General features: G+C 41.9%; 2 protein-coding genes across 3 annotated transcripts; one reads left to right on the top strand and one right to left on the bottom strand.

Moving 5' to 3' along the window:
• Positions 1-1617: 1617 nt before the first annotated feature.
• On the bottom strand, positions 1618-4528 carry tpk2 (thiamin pyrophosphokinase 2). The gene is made up of 8 exons (XM_048241397.1): positions 4254-4528; positions 3831-4069; positions 3663-3726; positions 3346-3476; positions 3145-3263; positions 2657-2789; positions 2470-2566; positions 1618-2378 (listed from the first exon to the last, which is right to left on the bottom strand). The coding sequence occupies exons 1-8, from the start codon at positions 4327-4329 to the stop codon at positions 2332-2334; spliced, it is 906 nt and encodes a 301-aa protein (XP_048097354.1). The 5' UTR covers positions 4330-4528; the 3' UTR covers positions 1618-2331.
• A 4336-nt stretch (positions 4529-8864) lies between these two features.
• On the top strand, positions 8865-19685 carry si:dkey-6n6.1 (uncharacterized protein LOC100170811 homolog). 2 transcript variants are annotated; one of them, XM_048241366.1, is made up of 11 exons: positions 8865-9192; positions 9547-9681; positions 10108-10310; positions 11255-11345; positions 11466-11813; positions 12298-12413; positions 13492-13624; positions 15397-15554; positions 16483-16622; positions 17831-18157; positions 18781-19685. In XM_048241366.1, the coding sequence occupies exons 1-11, from the start codon at positions 9042-9044 to the stop codon at positions 18959-18961; spliced, it is 1983 nt and encodes a 660-aa protein (XP_048097323.1). In that variant the 5' UTR covers positions 8865-9041; the 3' UTR covers positions 18962-19685. The 2 variants fall into 2 exon arrangements, with proteins under 2 accessions (XP_048097323.1, XP_048097321.1); XM_048241364.1 differs by having other exon boundaries at positions 11255-11813.
• The last annotated feature ends 1219 nt before the right edge of the window (positions 19686-20904 follow it).

Here is a 20904-nt window from a genome sequence, read left to right as displayed (position 1 = left end):
TGGGTGTCACCTATGACTTGAACAGAGAGCCTGCTATGCCACCCGATGTACTATTATTGTTACAGTTTTTAATCAATGCCACTAACATTGTGTAAAGCGACGCAATATAAAACCGTAGCCTGCCTCCCGCGTCTGTTATGACCTGTACAATGTTTTTTACAATTTGCGACGGAAGGTTTTGACTGAGCGTGTTAACAGTTCGCGATATTATTATTTTATGTTGAGTAAGGGGGTCAGTCGTGTTTGTGACGCACAGACAGCTAGCCTATTTTGCTTAGGCCTCACTTTTAACGACAGGTTGTGAGCGTATGTTGACAAAAAAATAACCATGCAATTAAAATAGTCAACTTAAAACTTTGCTATTAATGTATAGCACAAAACCATAACCAGTAGGCCTACCAGAACCTCCCATATTAGCGTCATGATTTGTATAAGTTTATCTATGGCTGACCGTTTTTGCGCTCAGAAAGTAGGCTACGCATGTTCTTTCATAGTGCAACACGACCTGTCCCTCACCATATCGCAACCTCTTGTCAACCCTACAATCTGTTGCTGAAGACAAATCGCCCTCTCCAGATTGTCGTTATCAGATGCGCAGACCTCCTGCATGAGCACACACTGCTGCTCATTGGAAACTGAGTTATCTGTAAAACTCGAAATTACCATGTTTTCATTAAAGGGACACCAGGCAACGTTTTCGTGTTAATTAATCATCTTTGTAAGTCGGTATATGGTTAAATGACTCATTACGGGGCGAATGAAGGCTCTCTCGCCCGCCCCTACTGCCTGTAGGAAGAATATCCCACTTGCAAGTTAGGTGTATCCTACCCGCCGACCGAAGCAGGATCAGTTTACAGCACAGAGGCAGGCAAACGAAACGCTAGATTGTTGCAAACGTGTGTATAATGGCAGAGCCGGCAAAGAAGCAGCGAAGACCCTTGACGGAAGACTCAAAGAAAAGGAAAAGAGACCAGACCAAGCGAGGGGGAGTTTCGTAGAGAAAAAGCATCAGGCTTGCCTGGTGTCCCTTTAAATGCAGATGAGGCAACAAATGGAAATATGAGCAATATCTAGACTGTTCTGATTTTGATATGGAAATGTGAAGTCTTGCAAACTTGATTTTATACATTTTACTTTGGTGTTGAATTGCATATTAACAAGAAGAAAAACATCTCCCCTTTAAACACTTTTGGCCTGAAGTAATTAAATAAGAGTAAGTTAAAGCCTTGCTACAATATTGCTGCAGTAGAAAATAACCGCAATGGCTAATCAGCAATGGTCAGGGATGGTATTGAAATATTGTTTTGTTCATCAGGAAAACTCAATTTCAATCAAGAACACTCAATTCACCTTATTCACATGGCGGCGAAAACGAGGCTATAGGGTACACAAACCATAGGATTGTTATGTTCTATGCATTCACCTGTAGGTGGCATTAATTATATAGTAACTTAAGAGTACCCTGTAGCCTCGTTTTGGTGTTTATTTGGTGCTTTATTTTGCTGTTTGCATCTTTTTGTACATTAAAAACCAATAGGTCGCGACCGCAAAAGGGGTGCTATCTCTATTGGTAGATATGAACAACGTATGACTTATGGCCTGAAAAAACAAAAAAAATTCACTTTAATCCCTGAAATCAACTAGGTTCTATTCAGTGTAAATTTGTCCATGAAGCAGTACATTGTCACGTTACTACCGCAACAAATCTTTGTGTTGCCACTGCACTGCTGTCATGTTGGCATGTTCAAACACTTGTAAATAGTAATTATTTGAGGTTTAATCTTACCTTTTAATATTATTTATTCTATCCGAATGGGTGCGATGTAGGTATTACATTTCATCTGAAGTGGTATTAAAAAGGTCTTAAATTTAGGTCTGACAATTCTGGGGGTACCCTGACAAACAGATAACAAAGTAAACATTACCCTGGTGTAAAACATATTTATTGTTTCTGAGGTACGGAAATGCCCAGCATTCAAAGTTACACAGGAGATCCACAGGAGAACCCACTTCATCAATTAGCCATGCTTACAGGATGTTACAATGGCAATGAGGTTTAGGCCCCATAACATCTCACCTAAGTGGAACAATTCACGAAAGGGAGCACATATCAGATGCATGGGACCAACTATGAGTAGGTTACCCTCTCTGCAGCTAAATGATATCCAAAACAAATACTGGAGTTGGCATATGAAGTGGAAATTGACTGACATTTTTAGCATAACCAGAAACTGGCATGGTTCAAAAAGCTGATTCGCCCACCAAAATACACACTCCAGTTATTATATGTCTGTAGGGGGACTGAGAATCCCTAATGTGGAGTCATGTCTTTCACACGGTCCTGTGCAATCCAGCGACAAACTCGTGGTAGTAAGGCTCTGTAACACAAACACAAACATAAAGAAAACTTCTTGTCACATACAAACACAATCCCGTGCACAAGATTAACAGTATACAGTAGACACAAACCTGTATCTGGCTGTATGACGGAGTGTCTGATCAGAAAGTCAAGTACCACCATGGCACAGTTTGGTTTGAATTCATCAGCGACCAGAAGCTCTTTAACCTGTGTGGTGCACAGTAACAAAGTGATGGGTAAGTCATGCACTAGTAGACAACCCCACCGAAACAATGTGGCCGTCCTCTGCTGTTCTACCTTCTCTATGGGGTAGAAGTAGAAGTTTTGCACTTCCCCATCCCCAATCTGAGGCCTGAAGTCAAGAGGAAGCTCCAGGTCAAACACAAACTGGCACTCAGGAAACACACCTTCATGGTCCTCATAGGTATAGCTGGAATAGATTCAGAAGACAACAGGGTCTCTGGGTGTTCACCATGTATAAATTCACATTTACGGCTATTTTTCACATAGATCTCTACTGTCGGTAGGGAAAAAAAAGTCCAGTTGCTGCAGCCAACAGCTAGAGCCACCAGGCGGCTGCAGTGCTACACTCTGGGGGCATGAACATGAGCATGCCCCCAGAGTAGCTGCCTGGCTACAGCAACTCGAGCTAGGTATTGTTTTATTACCCCCGTACATGACCGTTCTCGTGACCTCGAAAAACAGAGATCTATATGAAAATCGCCGTAATTCTCCTTTAACAATACTGAAAGGGATTCTAGGGACTGGAGGACAGGCTTATTTACCTCACAGTACCAACAGGACGTGCTTTCTCTGCAATGCTCGCTGGGATGCAAGCCTCCTCTTCACACTCCTTCACCATTGTATGTTTGACTCCACAGCCTGCAGCCAGGCCTCCTGCCGCCTGGAAAAGAGATGGAGTTTCTGCACATCATCACATTACAATCCTCCACCCCAAGCTAACATAGGCAGTCATTTCCTTTTACCAGGTTATCCAGTCTCCCTGGGTACGTCTGCTTTGTTGGTGAGCGCCGGCCCAACCACATGCAGAGCCTTCCACTGTCATCCCAACTGTATCCATTGAGGTGAACCCCATAGCGCTTCACTCCAAACAGACCTATTCATGATACAAGAGACGAAATTAGATGCAAACATGTCTGGTGGTTTTATAGTAGTAGCCTACTGTGAAGTGGTAGGCTGCAACAATGCTTGGATGATGAAAACATAATCGAGGGTGGGTTTAAAACTCCCTCCCTATCCCCTGAATAATTATGTGTTGTAGTCTTGAGGCACAGGAACTCACTTGTGGCTGACCTCTCCATGCACATCAGAGGAGTGTCACAGAATCTCGGCATGACAGAATATTTCTATTTAGAGAAACAAACAAAATAAATACATACGATTTTGGAGAAAAGTGGTTGGTTTCTCTCTTGTTTGCCTGATCCATGTTGCGACAATTCCCAGTTCTCACCTCGTTTCTCCAGCCTTTCAGGCATGTAAGTGACTCATCTTTCCTCAGTTCTTGCAAAACCTGGTCAACGGCCTCTGACCTCTTTGCGTACGAGTCGAGAGAGGAGTGAACAGAGATAGCGCCACTATGAGATGTAAACACATCGGGAAAACGGCTCAAGATGGAAGCTATTTTCGGCTGCATCCACCCGACTTGTTCCCCTTCCACTTCAAATCGCATACAGCTGTTCAAAGTTGATCCTGCATATGAATGAATGGATGTGACTGAAAACGTATATGACTGGGCTAAGTGTTTGAATGGCTAATATGTAAACCTTACAGATTACGTGCGTTACTCAAATGCACAACATTATCAAACACATTATGAAATAACCTTTTATTTAAAAAATATTGGGCCATTGCCATATAAAACACCTTCCCCAACCTGGTAAGTGAAAGTTGTTCATTCGGCGAAGCAGTTGGAGCATTTTCTCCGGCCAAGTTGACAATGACGCTGTCATTTTGAGGTAGCGTAACGTTACTGATTATTTGAGGTGGACATAAAACATGAAAGTAGGCCTACAATGCTGTACAAGTCGTAAACTTGCATGTTCAATCCCCCACCGTGTAAGCTATTCGCTACTGCTAACTACTTTCTGCCATGTTGGCTCCATGTTTTTACTGTTCTGCGCTCCTGCTGAATCTGATTGGTAAATGAAAAGCAAGCAGTGACATAGTTGTTCCGCCTTGAGGCAGTGTTGAGCTTACAGCCCCGCTTCTTCCTTTATCATAAACAGTAAAAGAAAGGCTATGGGTTTGTCCAAGTGTAAAATTCAGAAGTAGACCCAGGCACACACACACACACACACACACATACTCCATGTACATAGTAATATAGCATATAATATGCTACAGAATCAACAGCATCCCTAATACCAAAAACATGACATGTCACTGTAGGCTATGGGCTATGTGCTACCATAGAATAGTCTTCATGAGAACATGAACAGCACAAGCTTTTTTTTCGGTCTGATGAGCATCAGTGTTGAATGGTTTATTGTAGTCTTTAACTTTAAAATATCCATGGCAGCCTAATATTCTGTTTCTTTTTTTTTGGTGCTTGATAGGCCTACATGTGGCTAAGTGGCCATACTGCCTGTTTGTACAACAGCTCTATTCTCTTGCACGCAAAGTGTTTGTGAGAGCTACCAGTCATTACCTGAGTGGGCAAACATGTTGGTTATACAGTATTTTACAGCAGCCTATGAAATATATGACCACCCTCTAAGATCATAGGTGTGAATTAGAGTGTGGTGACTTGGGGTGAAAGGACTCACTGCACTGTCTTGTCAGCAAGGTAGGAATGAACCCAGAAGATTTTAGAAAAATTAAGTAGGGTCCCGTGTGTTTCAGAGTTTGAGATGACAAAACCATTGAAAAACAACGGTAACACACCATAATAAGGTGCTATAATAAATAGCAAACTAGTAATTACCTAACCCTTTGTTAATATTTGTTAATTGTTACTGAAATATCTATTTGCCACAAGTTAATAGTTTTTTCATCATTAATTAAATATTAGTTGTTTGCATAAAATCTGTATGTTAATGTTTTAACAAATCCATTAACTAATATTGTATTAATATATGTTAATAGTTAACTAAATATATTAACAGTTATTTCTTACATCATTTAAATGTTAAATGTTTATTTACAAAACTATATGCTAATATAAAAGTTAATGACATATTATTATTTATCTAGCTTTTCTGATTAGCTTTGTGGATAATTTATGACATTTATGGCTTTAATGGCTTTATGGTCTTGTGGGGTGTATAAGGCACCCTACTGCCAGTGGTTGGTTGTGTGAGAGTGTGCGCTCCTCTTCTTCCACTTCATCCTTATTGGATACCTTGGTTGGCTGTCCTGTAATTGGTGACTCTCTGTCTAGTCTTTGAAAGTAGTGTACTCTTTGCCTTTGGAAGTACTATTTGGTTGCTGCTTGAATTTGGTAAAATTCAGGGGAGGGGGGTGTAACAGAGTTATGAATTATGTAATAGAATTATGTTTATGCATTACCTATGGTCTATGTCTGTGAGTGTTTAGTGAGTCTCAGAATATTAATAAACTGTCATTCTGTGCACCTGAACATTCCATGTCGCATGTCTCCATTGCTAGTAGGGCTGACAGTGATGGTATAGGAATGATGCATGTAATATAGCCCATTCAACTACTTGTTGTTTTGTTTTAACTTTTCCTAAAGGAATAAATGTGATAAGACAGTTTTGGTCTCAGTCCCTTCACCGTCTGACTAGTTATATATTACTAATATATTAATAAAGCTTAACCAACTTTATTATAAGGGTCCCCCATACTGATAGTTATATATTACTAATATATTAATTAAAACAACCAACTTTATTATAAGGGGCTCCACACTGATAGCTATATACTACTAATATATTAATTAAGCTTAACCAACTTTATTATAAGGGTCCCCCATACTGATATTTATATATAACTAATATATTAATTAAGCTTAACCAACTTTATTATAAGGGGCCCCACGCTTATAGCTATATACTACTAATATATGAATTAAGCTTAACCAACTTTATTGCAAGCGGTTCCGGCGCCGACAACAGTGGCAGCATGTCAAGGTAGCTCCGTGTTTTTTTCTTGAACAATCAATAAAGTATCTATCTATCTATTGTAAGGGTCCTATGGAGAGCGGTTCATATTGGGATAGGCAGAAGCACAGTTTAATAACAATTAGTTAAAAAATAATAAGTCATTAACTTTTCTATTAACATATAGTTTGCAAATAAACATTTAACATTTAAATGATGCAAGAAATAACTGTTAATTAGTGCCAAAAAGACATTTAGTTAACTATTAACACTATTAGTCTATTAACAATATTAGTTAATAGATTTGCTAAAACATTAACATACAGATTTTATGCAAACAACTAATATTTAATTAATGATTAAAAAACTATTAACTTGTGTCAAATAGATATGTTAGTAACAATTAACAAATATTAACAAAGGGTTAGGTAATTACTAGTTTGCTATTTATTATGGCACCTTATTAAGTGTTACCAAAACAACAATAACAACAACAACAGCTTACTTGACAGGACAGTATACATCCTCAAAACTTGGTCAAGGTCACCAAGTGTGAATAGCTTAAGTCAACCACTCTCCTGATCTAATGGGCAACCCATGTGCAGTGGGTTGTCTGTTTCAAGAAATAAGAGAAGGGAAAGCTAGGCATCTTTATTCCAAATTTGTTTACCTCCAGATTAGGAGGGGAGGAGGTGGGGGTATGGTGACTCACCAGTGGTTAGAAATAAATGCTAATAATATGCTAACAACACTTAGGGTTATATAAAAAACAATATGAATTCTGGCATGTCGTATAGATTTGACAATATGATAAACAATTATTTTATTACTCACTTTATATAATCTAGATAATAATCTTAAAATAGGGATATGTCATTAAGGTTACATGCAAGTTCAAAAGTGGTGTCTGGTTTTGCATGTGGGAGTTCTTGCAGGGCGTAAGCAAACAGCCAACAATTTATTCCGAAATCATCCACTAGTATGTTCCGACAGGAAGCTAATTAAGGTCATTTGTGTATCTAATAGTGTTGGGGTTTCAGTCTATTAATGTGAACAGGACACACAGTCAGCATGGGTCATCGGAGGTCAAAATGTAACCTGTGCCCTGGATTTTTTTTTATCCATGACTTTAGCCTGTGTGTGTGTGTGTGTGTGTGTGTGTGTGTGTGAGAGAGAGAGAGACAGAGAGATTACGAACAAGCTCATTTTTAAAATCAACATGGTAGGCTACTCAATTTGTTTTCATCCCTGTTAGGTCAGCTTGTCAACAGGTGTGACAGATGCTTCAGGACAGGATGCAGTGGGTGGATGTGTTTGGCATTTGGTCACAGAAACCATTTGTATTTGCGTTCCCTTTTTTTAATATGTTGGAATAACAGGATGTGGCGTGGACAACACCAAGGAGAAAATTACTCCTTTTACGGTTCATTAATTTTTAGTGCAGTGTCAAATAAAGTTCTTCTCTATTAGGAAATGAGCAATTCTGGTTTTGTGTATTCCTGTAGCAGGAGGTATAATTTTGCCCTCATCATTTGAACTGTTTAAACTGACACACAATGATTATGGGCTGACCAGATTAATGATTGTAATAATTGTGTTTTCAGTCCTTTAGTGTATAACATAATCACGTCTTTCCTTACCCCAAGATTGTTATACTGCAGTCAGTCTCACCACTGCAGATACATAAATATCCAAGAGTTTACTTTCAAGGTGCAATGTGCTTGTACTAGAATGTTTGATACAATAGGCCTGCATGTGTGTGTGTATACACTGTAGTGACAAAGCCATGGCAGTGAGTGGGTAGACCAGACCACATGGTCAAGCCAGGTCGCAGAGGAGAGAGAACTCCAAGAATTTCTCAGGAGTGTGGTCTCTGTGTCTCCCTGGCCAAGAGACAGACAAAGGGGCCATTGATTCCAACTGGGCGCTTACTGCAGGGCTTGCCCTCCACACTGTTTTCTCAACACGCCTGTCAAACCTGTGCTAGCGCTAGCGTGTGCCGCTATACTAGCGTGGGGCTGATCATGAGTAGGTGTGCTTCAGCGGCTGTTTTTTTTTTTTTTTTTTTTGGGGGTCCACTCAGTCCATCTGGAAAGTAGAGGTGCCAGAGGATGAAGGGCGGCTGACGTCAGCACAGTTCCTGTGCCCACAGATAAGGTTTTTTTTTCTTGCTCCCTGACAAACAAACCTCTGCAGGTTTGTTTGTTTACTAGCGTGGGCCCGTGGGGTGTGCGGAGAGAGGGCGAGAGAAGAGGTTGGTGGGAGTTTTTTTTTTAAAGGTGAATGAAAGAGGGTCTTTGTTGAGAATGTTTTTTCTTTAAAAAATGTTTCTCCCACTCCTGCCTCCCTCCCTCCCTCTTTTCCCACTTCCTTTCCTCTCTCTCCTTCACTCTCTCCTTCAGCTCTCACCTATGCCACTTCTTTTTTTCTCTCTTCCTCTTCTCCTCCTCCTCTCTCTCTTTCTCTCTCTCGTTTTTTTTGGAGGGAAATGATTTCTTGGGGGAGTGGGTATAAAGGGGCCTACAGGACCTCAGACCTCAGTGCAGTAGTAGTTCCAGGACTTGTCCCACACAGACCAGGAGACTCAGGGCAAAAAAGGTGCAATGTACAGAGTCCTAGTGACGTGCCTGTGCCTTTGGGCAGCTGTCACACTGACAGAGGCCAAGCCACCCAGGAGAAAAGGAGGACAGCAGCCAAAGCATGGCAAAGATGCTCGGGACGAGCCTGAGTACAATGACACACCGTTCCTACCTGGTCAGTATCACCCTAGTTGCATTTAAATATCTTGAAAAGCTAGTGTTTGTATTACTTTGTGAGTAACCATCGTTTTACATGAGTTTTTGACTGAACAGCAGTGGTTGTCTGGGTACACAGATGCTGTAGATTTTGGTGTTCCATACAGTCCAAAGTGCTACACTTGTGGGAAGTGTAATGTGTGTGTGTGTGTGTGTGTGTGTGTGTGTGTGCGTGTGTGTGCGCATGTGTGTGCATGTATGTGTGTGCTTGCATGTGTGTGTGTGTGTGTGTGTGTGTGTGTGTGTGTGTGTGTGTGTGTGTGTGTGTGTGTGTGTGTGTGTGTGTGTGTGTGTGTGTGTGTGTGTGTGCCAGAGAGGACCGGCCAGTGCCTGGTGAATGGGATCTCTCTGTTTGAGGGCGCCGTGTGGTCTCCAGAGCCGTGTAACGTGTGCCAGTGCCGCGCTGGAGCAGTGAGCTGCCGGGCCGTGCCCTGCCCCAGAGCCGCAGGTACGCAGCCAAGCTGGCCTCTCGTTTACACCGCGTCTGGACACAAAACAGCAGCTTTCCAACCTTACTGGCCGGCACAGAGCAGGTGTTGGCCATGCCAAAGTGAAAATGACACACTATTAACTTCACCATCTGTGGTTACATAGAGAGACTGGAGTAAATGCTTCAGCTCATTAAGGCCAAAAGAATCTTGGATAGTTACTGGTTCACTTGGAATAAGCACTACATGTGAATGCACAGTCTATATGTGTTGTTGACTTAATAAATGATAGATAGATAATAGATAATAGATTAAAGAAATAGATGAGATGAGATTTTAGATAGCTGAAAAAATATTTGTATAATAATATCATAATCTTCATTTCATTGACACACACACATGGACCCCACCAACTGCTTACATCTTTTCTGCGTGTCACTGTCCAGTTCAGAACGATCACCAGTCTGGGGGCCAGAGAGCCAAGAAGCTCCCTCCGCACTCAGAGAACACTGTGGAGGCCCCACCAAAGAAGAAGGAGAAAGAGAAGTCTCGGCCGGCTGGGAAGAGCAAGAAGCCCAACGGCAAGGCAGCGACGGACTCTCTACCACAAAGAGAGGAGACTGCAGTGACTCCTGTCAGAGTTGTAGAGGTATTTGAGTGCATATCTGATTATTATTTCATTGTGCTTCTTGGTAACAGGTGGGCAAGTTAAATAGCCAATCCTTTTAACGACGCCTCAGATGGCGTAAGCAAGCTGATGGAGGTCCATTGGTGCTGATGCTGCAGCACACTCTTGACCGATTTGGGCCACAAACGCTCATCATCTGTTCCGATGTTATTAGCCATTGGCTTGATGTGCTCTGGCCTTAAGGCAACAGTCGCCTACTGTACGAATGGGAACAGAGCTGTATGTTATTTTGTGGTGATGTTGGTGATGGTGATTTTTGTAGGACGTTGCTATTAGAATCAAGAGACAGAACAATTATTTTGTTGCATTCTGTTTTTCAATGATGCTCTTGTTTGGTCTTGAGATATGAATGCAGCACAGACCTTTTCTTTTGTAGTGGTGACTGTTCTCAAAATTGTCTACTAAAATAATAGTGATTATGATTTTTGCCAAAATTGAGTAGCCCTAGTCGAATGGCCATTTCTGATTCACAGGGTCTAGCACACAGTTAAACTGTATATCAGACTACTTCCACAAGTAGACAGTGTTCGGTTCTGCAGTTCTGTTCTAGCTGTGGAGTTTTAATGGACAGCAGCAGAACGTAGTGAGCAAACAGCACACCAGCAGTAAATGCATTTCTTGTTTGAGAAATTGCTGTGTATTAAACACGATACTGTACAGACAGACACCTAGCTATTGACACTTAAATACATTATGGGAGATACACAACCTCTTAAACCATTTTGTCATAATGGCTAGCTCAGACTGTTATGTCCTCTCTCACAAATATTGTCCTTTAATGAGCAGAGAGCTGTTTTTGGAGCTGTGTCTGTGTTGCCTTTCTACTTGATATTAAAACTCTCTCTCTCTCTTTCTTTCTCTCTCTCTCCCTCTCTGTCTTTCTTGTAAATTCTGTCTCTCTAAAGAAACCAGTGGCACCACCGAAGAGGAAGCCCGAGGCATCCCTGAGGACGGCCGTGGCTGGAGGCAGTCTGCCCATGGCGTGGGCACTAGAGGGTAACACAGATGCAAAGCTTGACCAGAGTCCGCCTGCCAAACAAAATACGCAGCATGCGCATGCTCAGCGACAGCCATTTGATGATGATGATGACGATGATGATTACTACGACTATCTAGATGATGGCGACGATGACGATGATGACAGCTCAATGATGAGACCTGCCGGGCGACTGGCGGACCTGCCAACAGGGAGGCCCGTCCCGATACCCACTGGCCGGCCTGTGGTGCCACTGACCCGGAGGCCGGGGGCACTGCCCTCCAGACGGCCGGTGGCACTGCCCACGGGCAGGCCGGTGGTGAGGTTTAACGGCAGGTCCACTGTCCCCCACGCGCAGAGGAACAGCTACATGGAGTCGCTGCCGGCGGGGTGCCTGCTGTCTGACTCACTCATCGCCTGCGGGAGCACAGGAATGGGTCATCTGCCCATCATCAAGGACACAGGGGTCAGGACCCTGTACCTAGCAGGTGAGAGGGAGGGAGACAAGGAGAGAGAGAGAAAGAGAGGGAGAGAGATAGAAAGAATAGGATAGAAGTTATTAAGAAAGAGAGAGGGCGAGAGAGAGAGAGAGAGAGATAGAAAGAGAGGGGAGAGAGGGAGCGAGAGAGAGAGGGTCAATAGGAGACTAGGAGAGTTAGCAGCACAGGGACAAGACCCTTTTTCTGGCAAGGGGGGGGTTAAGTAACAAAGAGGAATAGAGAGAGAGGAGGGAGGAAGTGAAGGAAAGAGAGAGAGAGGGAAGGAGAGGGATGATGGAGCAGATAGAGATGACGAAGCTTACAATTTTAGGTGAATGTAGGTGTCTTGGTGACAAGTAATGACTGATTCCTTTTAGAGAAGGCCCAGATGTAATGTTTCTAATGCACTGATGTATTGGAAGTGTATGGCTATGTCCTGTACACCCTAACCCTACAGCAAACTTAGCAGTGCTGCCTGTCAACTTTATTTCAGATAACAAAATTAGCAAGATTCCAGCACGGGCTCTGGCTGGACTGCCTAACCTGGAGTGGCTGGATCTGAGTAAGAACAAGCTGGACGACTTCTCCTTCAGTCCTGGCCTTTTCCAGGTAATTAAAGGCCTTTACACACACGTAAAAAAACAACGCTAAGAAAGTTTGTAAACACATAGTGCACCTCCTTCCTTCATGTGCTTATGTTAAATCATAAGTTGTTCATTTTAGCGCAGTGAAGGCAACCATATTCCAATCACAGAAACATTGTGTAGGCTATAATGCAGTAAATTACACCCCCAAAAAAAAAAAAAAAAAAAAACTAAATAAATAAATAAATAAAGAAAGAAATAAATAAGTTGAAATCACTATTGTAAACTGTACAACTGTACAGTGTTGGGTTTTCTCTTCCTGGCCTTAATGCTGCTAGGAGGAAGGAAGGGAGGGAGAGCCGTGAACATGACATGCAGCGTCAGCATCTGCTCCAACTCTAATCCATCAGAAGAGAGTGTGTGATTCTCAGTCTGGAGACAAACTCAGGCCTGCATGCTCTAACATTTTTCACTTGCATAATGGCTTGGGTGTGTGTGTGTGTGTGTGTGTGTGTGTGTGTATGTTTGTGTGTGTGTGTGTGTGTGTGTCTGTGTGTGTGTGTGTGTGTGTGTGTGTCTGTCTGTCGGTCTGTCTCTCTGTGTATGCACAGCTGTCAAACAGCAAATCTGCTGCACCTCACAGAATCAGACCTGGAAGCAGAGGTATATGGCACCGGTGGAGCCATTCTCACATCAGTGTTGAACTAAATATGAGAATATCGTCAGTCAACAGATAAACTGTAGCAAGAAAAAGCGCCGTCGTTTCTGACCGTTCACCATTTCTCACTGGCATGGCATTCCCAGCTGGCGCCAAGAGCCTTTCCATGCCCACTCAAGATGATATGACGGGTATCAGCGATGTCTTTTCTATCAGTGAGACATGCATATCTGTGTTGACCAACGCTCTGAAACACGGCAGCGCTCCGCAAAGTAAACTTGTTTTGAATGTGTAATGTATGATTTTGATATGTGACTACAGGTGTACGTGTAGCCTACCCACTCTCTATGTGTACGCTCTGGCTGCCTGTGTGGTCAATATTTGTTTGACCCGTGTAAGTGTGTGTAGTTGCAGTGGAGTGAGTTGTTTTGTGGGCTTTCTGCAGAATCTGACCAGGCTGAGGAGGCTGAACTTGGACGGGAACAACCTGACCAAAGTGCCAGCGCTGCCCTCATCGCTGATGGAGCTGAAGATTAATGATAACAAGCTGATGGGGCTCACTCCAAATACTTTCAAGGGTAGGAACAAGAAACAACACACACACACACACAGCTCACAGTGGCCACAGAGTCCCCCAACATTGCTTAAAAAAACTAAATATTTCACACCTTGGTTGACAGATTGTTTAATGACACATATTTATGTGCCATACTGTACAGTATGTATTCCACATTTATATAGTACACAGTATAATATAAGCAAGTGTCCAAACATTACAATCATAGCTTGGTTGACAGATGATTTAATGTTACATATTAGTATATATTTCACATTGAAATACAAAGACATATTTACTACATATTTATTATCATAGGTATATATCATATACTGTATCCAGAGCTGGACAGTAACGGAGTACATTTACTTGAGTACAGTACTTGAGTACAATTTTGAGGGCTCTGTACTTTACTCGAGTATCATTTTTGGGGAGTACTCATGACTTTACTCAAGTACATTTGAGAGGCAAATATTGTACTCTTTACTCCACTACATTTCTATCCATAACCTTGAGTACCCATTACTTCTAAAAAAAAAGGAAAAAAGAAAAATCTCAGAAATCCTCAATTTGTTGTTTCCCTCTCAAACGTGATTGGATTGTGCAGGCGCCACTGATTGGGACAGCCTATCAGCAATCACCTTCAGCTTTCCGCCAAAGTCAACTCCATGGTCAGATTTAGATAAGAGACGAAACCATGGACCAAAACAATGGATGAAGACGCAGCAGGTCCATCCCGAATGTGCCAACCTGTGGCCCCACCTCGCCAGACTATTTCAATTTTCTGAACAAGTTAATGATAGTTTTAAGCTTCAAGTGTTTCAATTACAAAGTAGTATTTTGTATTTGAAATAATTATTTTAAATACATGTATTAAAATACTGCCCATCCCTGGCAATATGGTAAAAGATGAAAATGACTTGATTTTACTTTCAATTCCTTTTACATTCTCCAAGGTATTAACATTAAAATTTTTCATAACTCCATGTAGGACGTTTCTGTACATAAATGTAAGCACTGTGGCAGTAGTAATGCAATAAATGTAGGCTACTCTTGTACTTTTGATACTCAAGTACTTTTAAAAACAAGTACTTTTACTTAAGTAGACATCTGACTGTTGTACTTTTACTTGTACTTGAGTAAAATTTAGCAAAGGATATCTGTACTTTTACTCAAGTAATGAAGCTGTGTACTCTGTCCGCCTCTGACTGTATCATATGTATTATATTATCATATATATTTGTATAACTATTTGTATTACACGGTAAGTTGCTTTGGATAAATGTGTTGTACGAAGTTATTGTTTGTTGATGTAAATGTTAAAGGTTGTATCAGCGATTTCAGGCCCAAACATAAATGATGACATTCATCTAATCTTTCCTAACGATCCGCTAGCTGTCTGCCTCATAAGCAGGCCGTCAAAAAAACGCGTCTCTGTAGGCAGCCTAGGCTCCGAGATCTGTACACAAAAACAATTGCTATCAACAAGGGTTGGCAACCCACTCAAAAGCAAAATAAAGTGTTTCAACCAATAACCGACGAGATGCGCGTTTAGGAGAGTTTTCATTGCACGGGAGGGAGGGGGAGGGAGTAGCGAGTTAGCTCTCTTTTTTGTTTGAACATCAACAAAGTGACGTAGCCCCACTCTCGCTGATGCAACCTTTAATATTGTACCTGTTTGCAGATATCAGCAAATTTGGGAACAGCCCTCATTTGACATTAATGTGCAAGTTGATTGTTCTTAAGGCTGTTCATCCTCGCACAGTCACCTGTATGAAATGTTTATGTCCACAGGGCTGTTTAAACTGCTGACCTTGGAGCTGGAGGACAATCACTTCCATGACGGGAACGTGTCCCCGTTGACCTTCCGACCCCTGAGGAAGCTCATCTACCTGAGGCTGGACGACAACAAGTTCAGAGCCGTCCCCTCTGGACTGCCCACGTCTCTGCAGGCTCGTAACCCCCACACTCACACTCATCACTAGCAACTCCCACCACGCTCATCATTAGCAACCCCCACACCTACGCTCATCATTAGCAACCCCCACGCTCATCATTAGCAACCCCCACACCTACGCTCATCACCAGCAACTCCCACCACGCTCATCATTAGCAACCCCCACACCTACGCTCATCATTAGCAACCCCCACGTTCATCATTAGCAACCCCCACACCCACGCTCATCATTAGCAATCCCCACACTCATCATTAGCAACCCCCACCATGCTCATCATTAGCAACCCCCACACCTACGCTCATCATTAGCAATCCCCACCATGCTCATCATTAGCAACCCCCACACCCACGCTCATCATTAGCAATCAGCTCAGCCTTCCATCTTCGGCTCATCCACTCATCTTCTGCTCATCCATTCATCCATTCATCTCCATGTCATCATTCATCCTTCATTCTTCTCTCACTATTCTTCTTGACCTCATTGTTCATCCTTTCATCCTTTTGTTATCATTCCTCAGTCATAATCGCCATATTCAGTTCATTCTTTCATCCTCACTTTATCATTCATCCTTCACTCTTTACTCACCATTCTTCTTTACCTCATCATTCATCCTTTCATCCTTCACTTGTCATTCATCAGTCATAATCACCTTATCTATAATTTTATTGATGGGCAACGAGCAAAACAAGAAGCAGAACTTAAAGTTATCATGTTTCCTCTTAGGATATTGGTCATGGTATGAAATCAGGTAAATGATTTTGGCAAATTATTAAATCACCTTTACTTCATGTGTGGACGACTTTGCTCATTACTAGCTGTAATTGTTAATATGTTTCCATTTGTTTTTTGGGATTTAATACAAAGCATACCATACTCATGTAGTGGAATTGAATGACTGACATGTGCTTGTTTTTATGTACAGGAGCTGCACTTGTCAGATAACCGTATAGAGGTGGTCCAGGCTGGAGTTCTCAACAAGACCATCAATCTCAGAGTGCTGAACCTCAGCCACAACAAACTGAGAGAAGATCGCATTGCTCCAAGAGCATGGATACACCTGTCGTGAGTACTTTTAGGCATTCCCAGTATTTCCTCAGTCCTCACTATATAGAATATTAAAGGATTCAAGGATTCAAGGATTTTATTTGTCACATACATAGAGATACTACGGTAAAACATGTAGTGAAATGGTGAAGATACTACAGTCCAATTATTTATAAGTATAAAAAGAAAGATTTAAAAAAGAGTTATCATAAACCTGAGCCATGAACTTTAATATTTCCATGGTTATTCTCAGTGGCTTCTGCGCATTGTAACTTGGTTAAAATCAGAGTGAAGGCATGAGGAAGATGCTGGAAGAGCAGCATTGCTGGTAGGGATTTAAAACCTAGTGATGAGGTGCACCCCTGAGGACACATTGGGTAGTGCATCATTTACAGCAGTAAATGCAATCTTTTCTGCATAGATTTAGTAGCCTGACGAGCCAGACCCACATTAAAATGTAGGGTCTCACCGTTCGCAGTGCTCAGTCCGAGGGGCGGGATAATCAGTTGTCTTTCAAATTCCCTCTGCATGCAATAGGACAGCGGCAGCGCTATGAGTCCCATGTGTTTCCCACCAGCAGAGCTAGTTGGCTAGTTCAAACGTTTGCCAACTTAATAAAAGCTTAACTCGTGTCACACTGTTCGCTAGCAGCAACATCCATCTTATTTGTTTTCAAGTAGCAGGGAATTCAAGCCAAACCGTTGCAACTCTGCCATCAATCATTATGTTAAGCCCACCTAACGACTCTATACACGATTTAATTGGCCTGATTAAGTTTCGATTTCTGGAGCTCACAAGCCAACGGAGAGTTGCTAGACTAGCCCTGGCAGCAAATGTAATTTGCTTCCGCTAGGGGCGCATCTAGATTTCTAGGCTATAGATTTAGTATAATTATAAGTATAACCTATGAAGATCTGCTTTAGGAAGTCAATTAATTTTTTTAATCTAATATATCATAACTCTAGACAGCTCCACTACACTGACAATTTGACAAATCAAGATAGGTTGTGTAAATTTCCAATATTTCCGTCATGCCTTTATTAAAAGTACAACTGCACTGTACTAGTATATTAATTTAGCATTGCTATAGGGCAGATACAATGGATACATCTCTCGTATTTAATAATTTACCTGATAGTATATTTCTACACAGTTGAATGTTTTTGATGGAACTTTCCGGGAAAAAGGATAATTACACCTGTGAGCATCTGTGGTGTAACCTTCAGGAAATTGGACACTCTGGACCTATCCCATAATAAGCTGGTGCACGTGCCGTCCTTCCTGCCGGTGGCCCTCCGCCAGCTCACGCTGCACCACAACCACATCGAGCGCATCCCTGGCTACGTCTTCGCTCACATGCGTCCCGGCCTGGACTCGCTGCACCTGTCCTACAACCGGCTGCGGGAGGACGGCGTGGGCGAGGTGTCCTTCCTGGGGCTGTACAACTCCCTGACGGAGCTGCTGCTCGACCACAATCGCCTGGGCTCTGTGCCAAGGGGAATACTGCAGCTCAAAGCCCTGCAGCAGCTCAGGCTCAACAACAACTTCATCAGGTGAGCTGAGAAACGCACGCGCGCACACACACACACACACACACACACACACACAGAGAGAAGGCCCTTCTGCAAACAGCTCAAACCCACTTTGTTGCAAACCCACACACGCACACACACACACAAGCACACACACACACACACAGAGAAGGCCCTTCTGCAAACAGCTCAAACCCACTTCGTTGCAAATCCACACACGTACACACACAAAAACACAGACACACACACACACACACACACACACACACACACACACACACACACACACACACACACACACAGAGAAGGCCCTTCTGCAAACAGCTTAAACCCACTTTGTTGCAAACCCACACACGTACACACACAAAAACACAGACACACACACACACACACACACACACACACAGACACACAGAAGGCCCGTCAGCAAACAGCAGCAGCAGCTCAATAATAGCTTCATCATTACACCATTACAGACAAAGTATCTTGAAAATATCTATTCAGTAATGCACTTACATACAGTATTCACTACGCATATTCACGTGGTTCTCAAATATATCGCTTCTGTATCCAGCTGGTCATTCTTCTGACATCACGGACGAGTCAATGTTTATGGTCTGGTCCTTTTGCGTTTTGTCCTTCAGTTACGTGCCCCTGAATGCCATCTGTGACACGCGAGTGACTGAGGACTCCCCGCTGATGTCTGTCCATCTGGAGAACAACCTGATTGACCGGCGCCTCATCCCCCCCACCGCCTTTTCCTGCATCAAGAGCTACCACAGCGTTGTGCTCAGGCCTCAGAACTACGAGGATATCTATGAGTAGGGCTCACACACACACACACACACACACACACACACACACAGGCAGTGTTGTTCTCAGGCCTTTGGGCTACAAGCACATTAGTGGGTAATGTTAACTGACGATCAACACACCCCACACCCACTTTTTCACACACTCTTGCCTTGTGTCCTTTGTTTTCTATTGTTATGACTATTTTCATATTTAGTCATTTAGGATTTGATCCCACCTTTGGTTTTATCTTGCTTGATCAAGTGGATAGGATGTTTTTGAGTGTTGTTTTCATTGTGTTTTTGAGTGTTTGATTGCCGCTGTTATCGTGTTTAAACTCCTTTTTTTATTTTCTTACTGCTGTATTCCATCTCTCTGTCAGTCATTGATAGTTCTTGATTAAGACTAACTATTAATATATTCAGATGATGTCACTAGGGGTTTCTAAGAAATGCTCTTTATGTTTTGCTTTTTGTGTCTCAACTAGAATGATAGGGAATGGTTGGAATCAGGTTATTTTGTAGCATAAATTAATATAAGTCTTGATTTACAGATCAGGTGTGTTGACACAGTGTTAAGTAATTATTGTGCCTCTGTTACCGATATTGCTGTGTAATCAATATCGTAAAGAATACTAAAGTTCTTATTTTAGTGTTTATCTATTTTGGGAACAGGATATAATGGTAATTACTGTTCAAATCACAAATCAAAGATACTAAAACCAAAACCAAAAAACTACAATAAAAAGTTACATTTCTGGGATTGTTGCTGTCATATTTGTTTTATCATATACTGTACATTTATTACTTGCTTGTAGTTACATTTTTACATTTCACAAATTAATATTTTCATCAAATTACTTTTTGTGTTTTTTTATTGTATATTTCATGTTGTAACATCTTACAATCTTGAGAAATCCCAAGATTGTTCTTTCCAAATAATATTATTTCTAGTCAGTAAACACCCAAAAGCCACCAAGTGAAAGCATGTACATCATAGCATATACTACCACTTTAGCACAGTGTAAAGGCCTTCTATTTACACAGATGCAGTTGTTTGATTTGTCAGAGGGGAAAAATGTCCCTTTGCATTTCCACTCCCATATAACTTTTATGCAAACCAAACATGCACATTTGTTGCTGGTTCCCAAGCGATTGCTTCTTTGATGCCAAAATAGCCGAGGTGCCGTGGAGGTCAGTGGGGTTTTGTGGACGTGCTCTTAGTACACATGGCAAGAGCTCGAGAGGAGAATCATCGAGAGCTGTGTGAATCCAGTCATGACATTCATGACCATCTGAGTCTAACTGTGGGACACTCAGAGCAATCAGTGCATATGATTAATAAAAACAAAATATGAAGAAGGCACATCACAGCTGAACACACTCATGCAGAAAAAGAAAGTTGACTGGTTTTAGGTTTATTTACATTTACTCTGCAAAAGCAATGGGAAATGACAGCCTTATACACAAGCATTGATTTGATGGGTATCCCTCAGTGCAGACAGCTGAAGCAGCTTTGCAAATTAGTGACTTGATCCTAACCCCAAAGTGCTGGCTAATTCACTGTAGGGAACACTGGCAGAAGATCATGCTCTTTTGCAGATACCAAAGATTAGAGACCAGCGATACAGCACAATGACAACAATGTTTTTCAACATTTTAAACTCAGAAAATATGACTGATATAGTCTGTCAGTATTCCTACAGAGATTCTTGATGCTACCCTTACAACAAATGCAGTACATACTCCTTTAGCTTTTGACTGAATGAAAGTCAACATGTATAGTAGGTTACCGGTATACAGGTTGCGTTTTCTAGTCATATGCTGTGCTTTGGCAACATAAGCAGAAAGTGAATAGTTTGACATTCGTACAGAACATATGTGTGCATTGAAATTAAACTGAATACAATGCAAAGGAAAGGACAGAGAGGACAGAGTGTTCATATATGGGAACGTGTGTGTGTGTGTGCGTGCGTG

This window comes from Alosa alosa, chromosome 4 (genome assembly GCF_017589495.1).
Source record: "Alosa alosa isolate M-15738 ecotype Scorff River chromosome 4, AALO_Geno_1.1, whole genome shotgun sequence".
Lineage (NCBI taxonomy): Eukaryota > Metazoa > Chordata > Actinopteri > Clupeiformes > Clupeidae > Alosa > Alosa alosa.
This window is presented reverse-complemented; position numbering and strand designations above follow the sequence as displayed.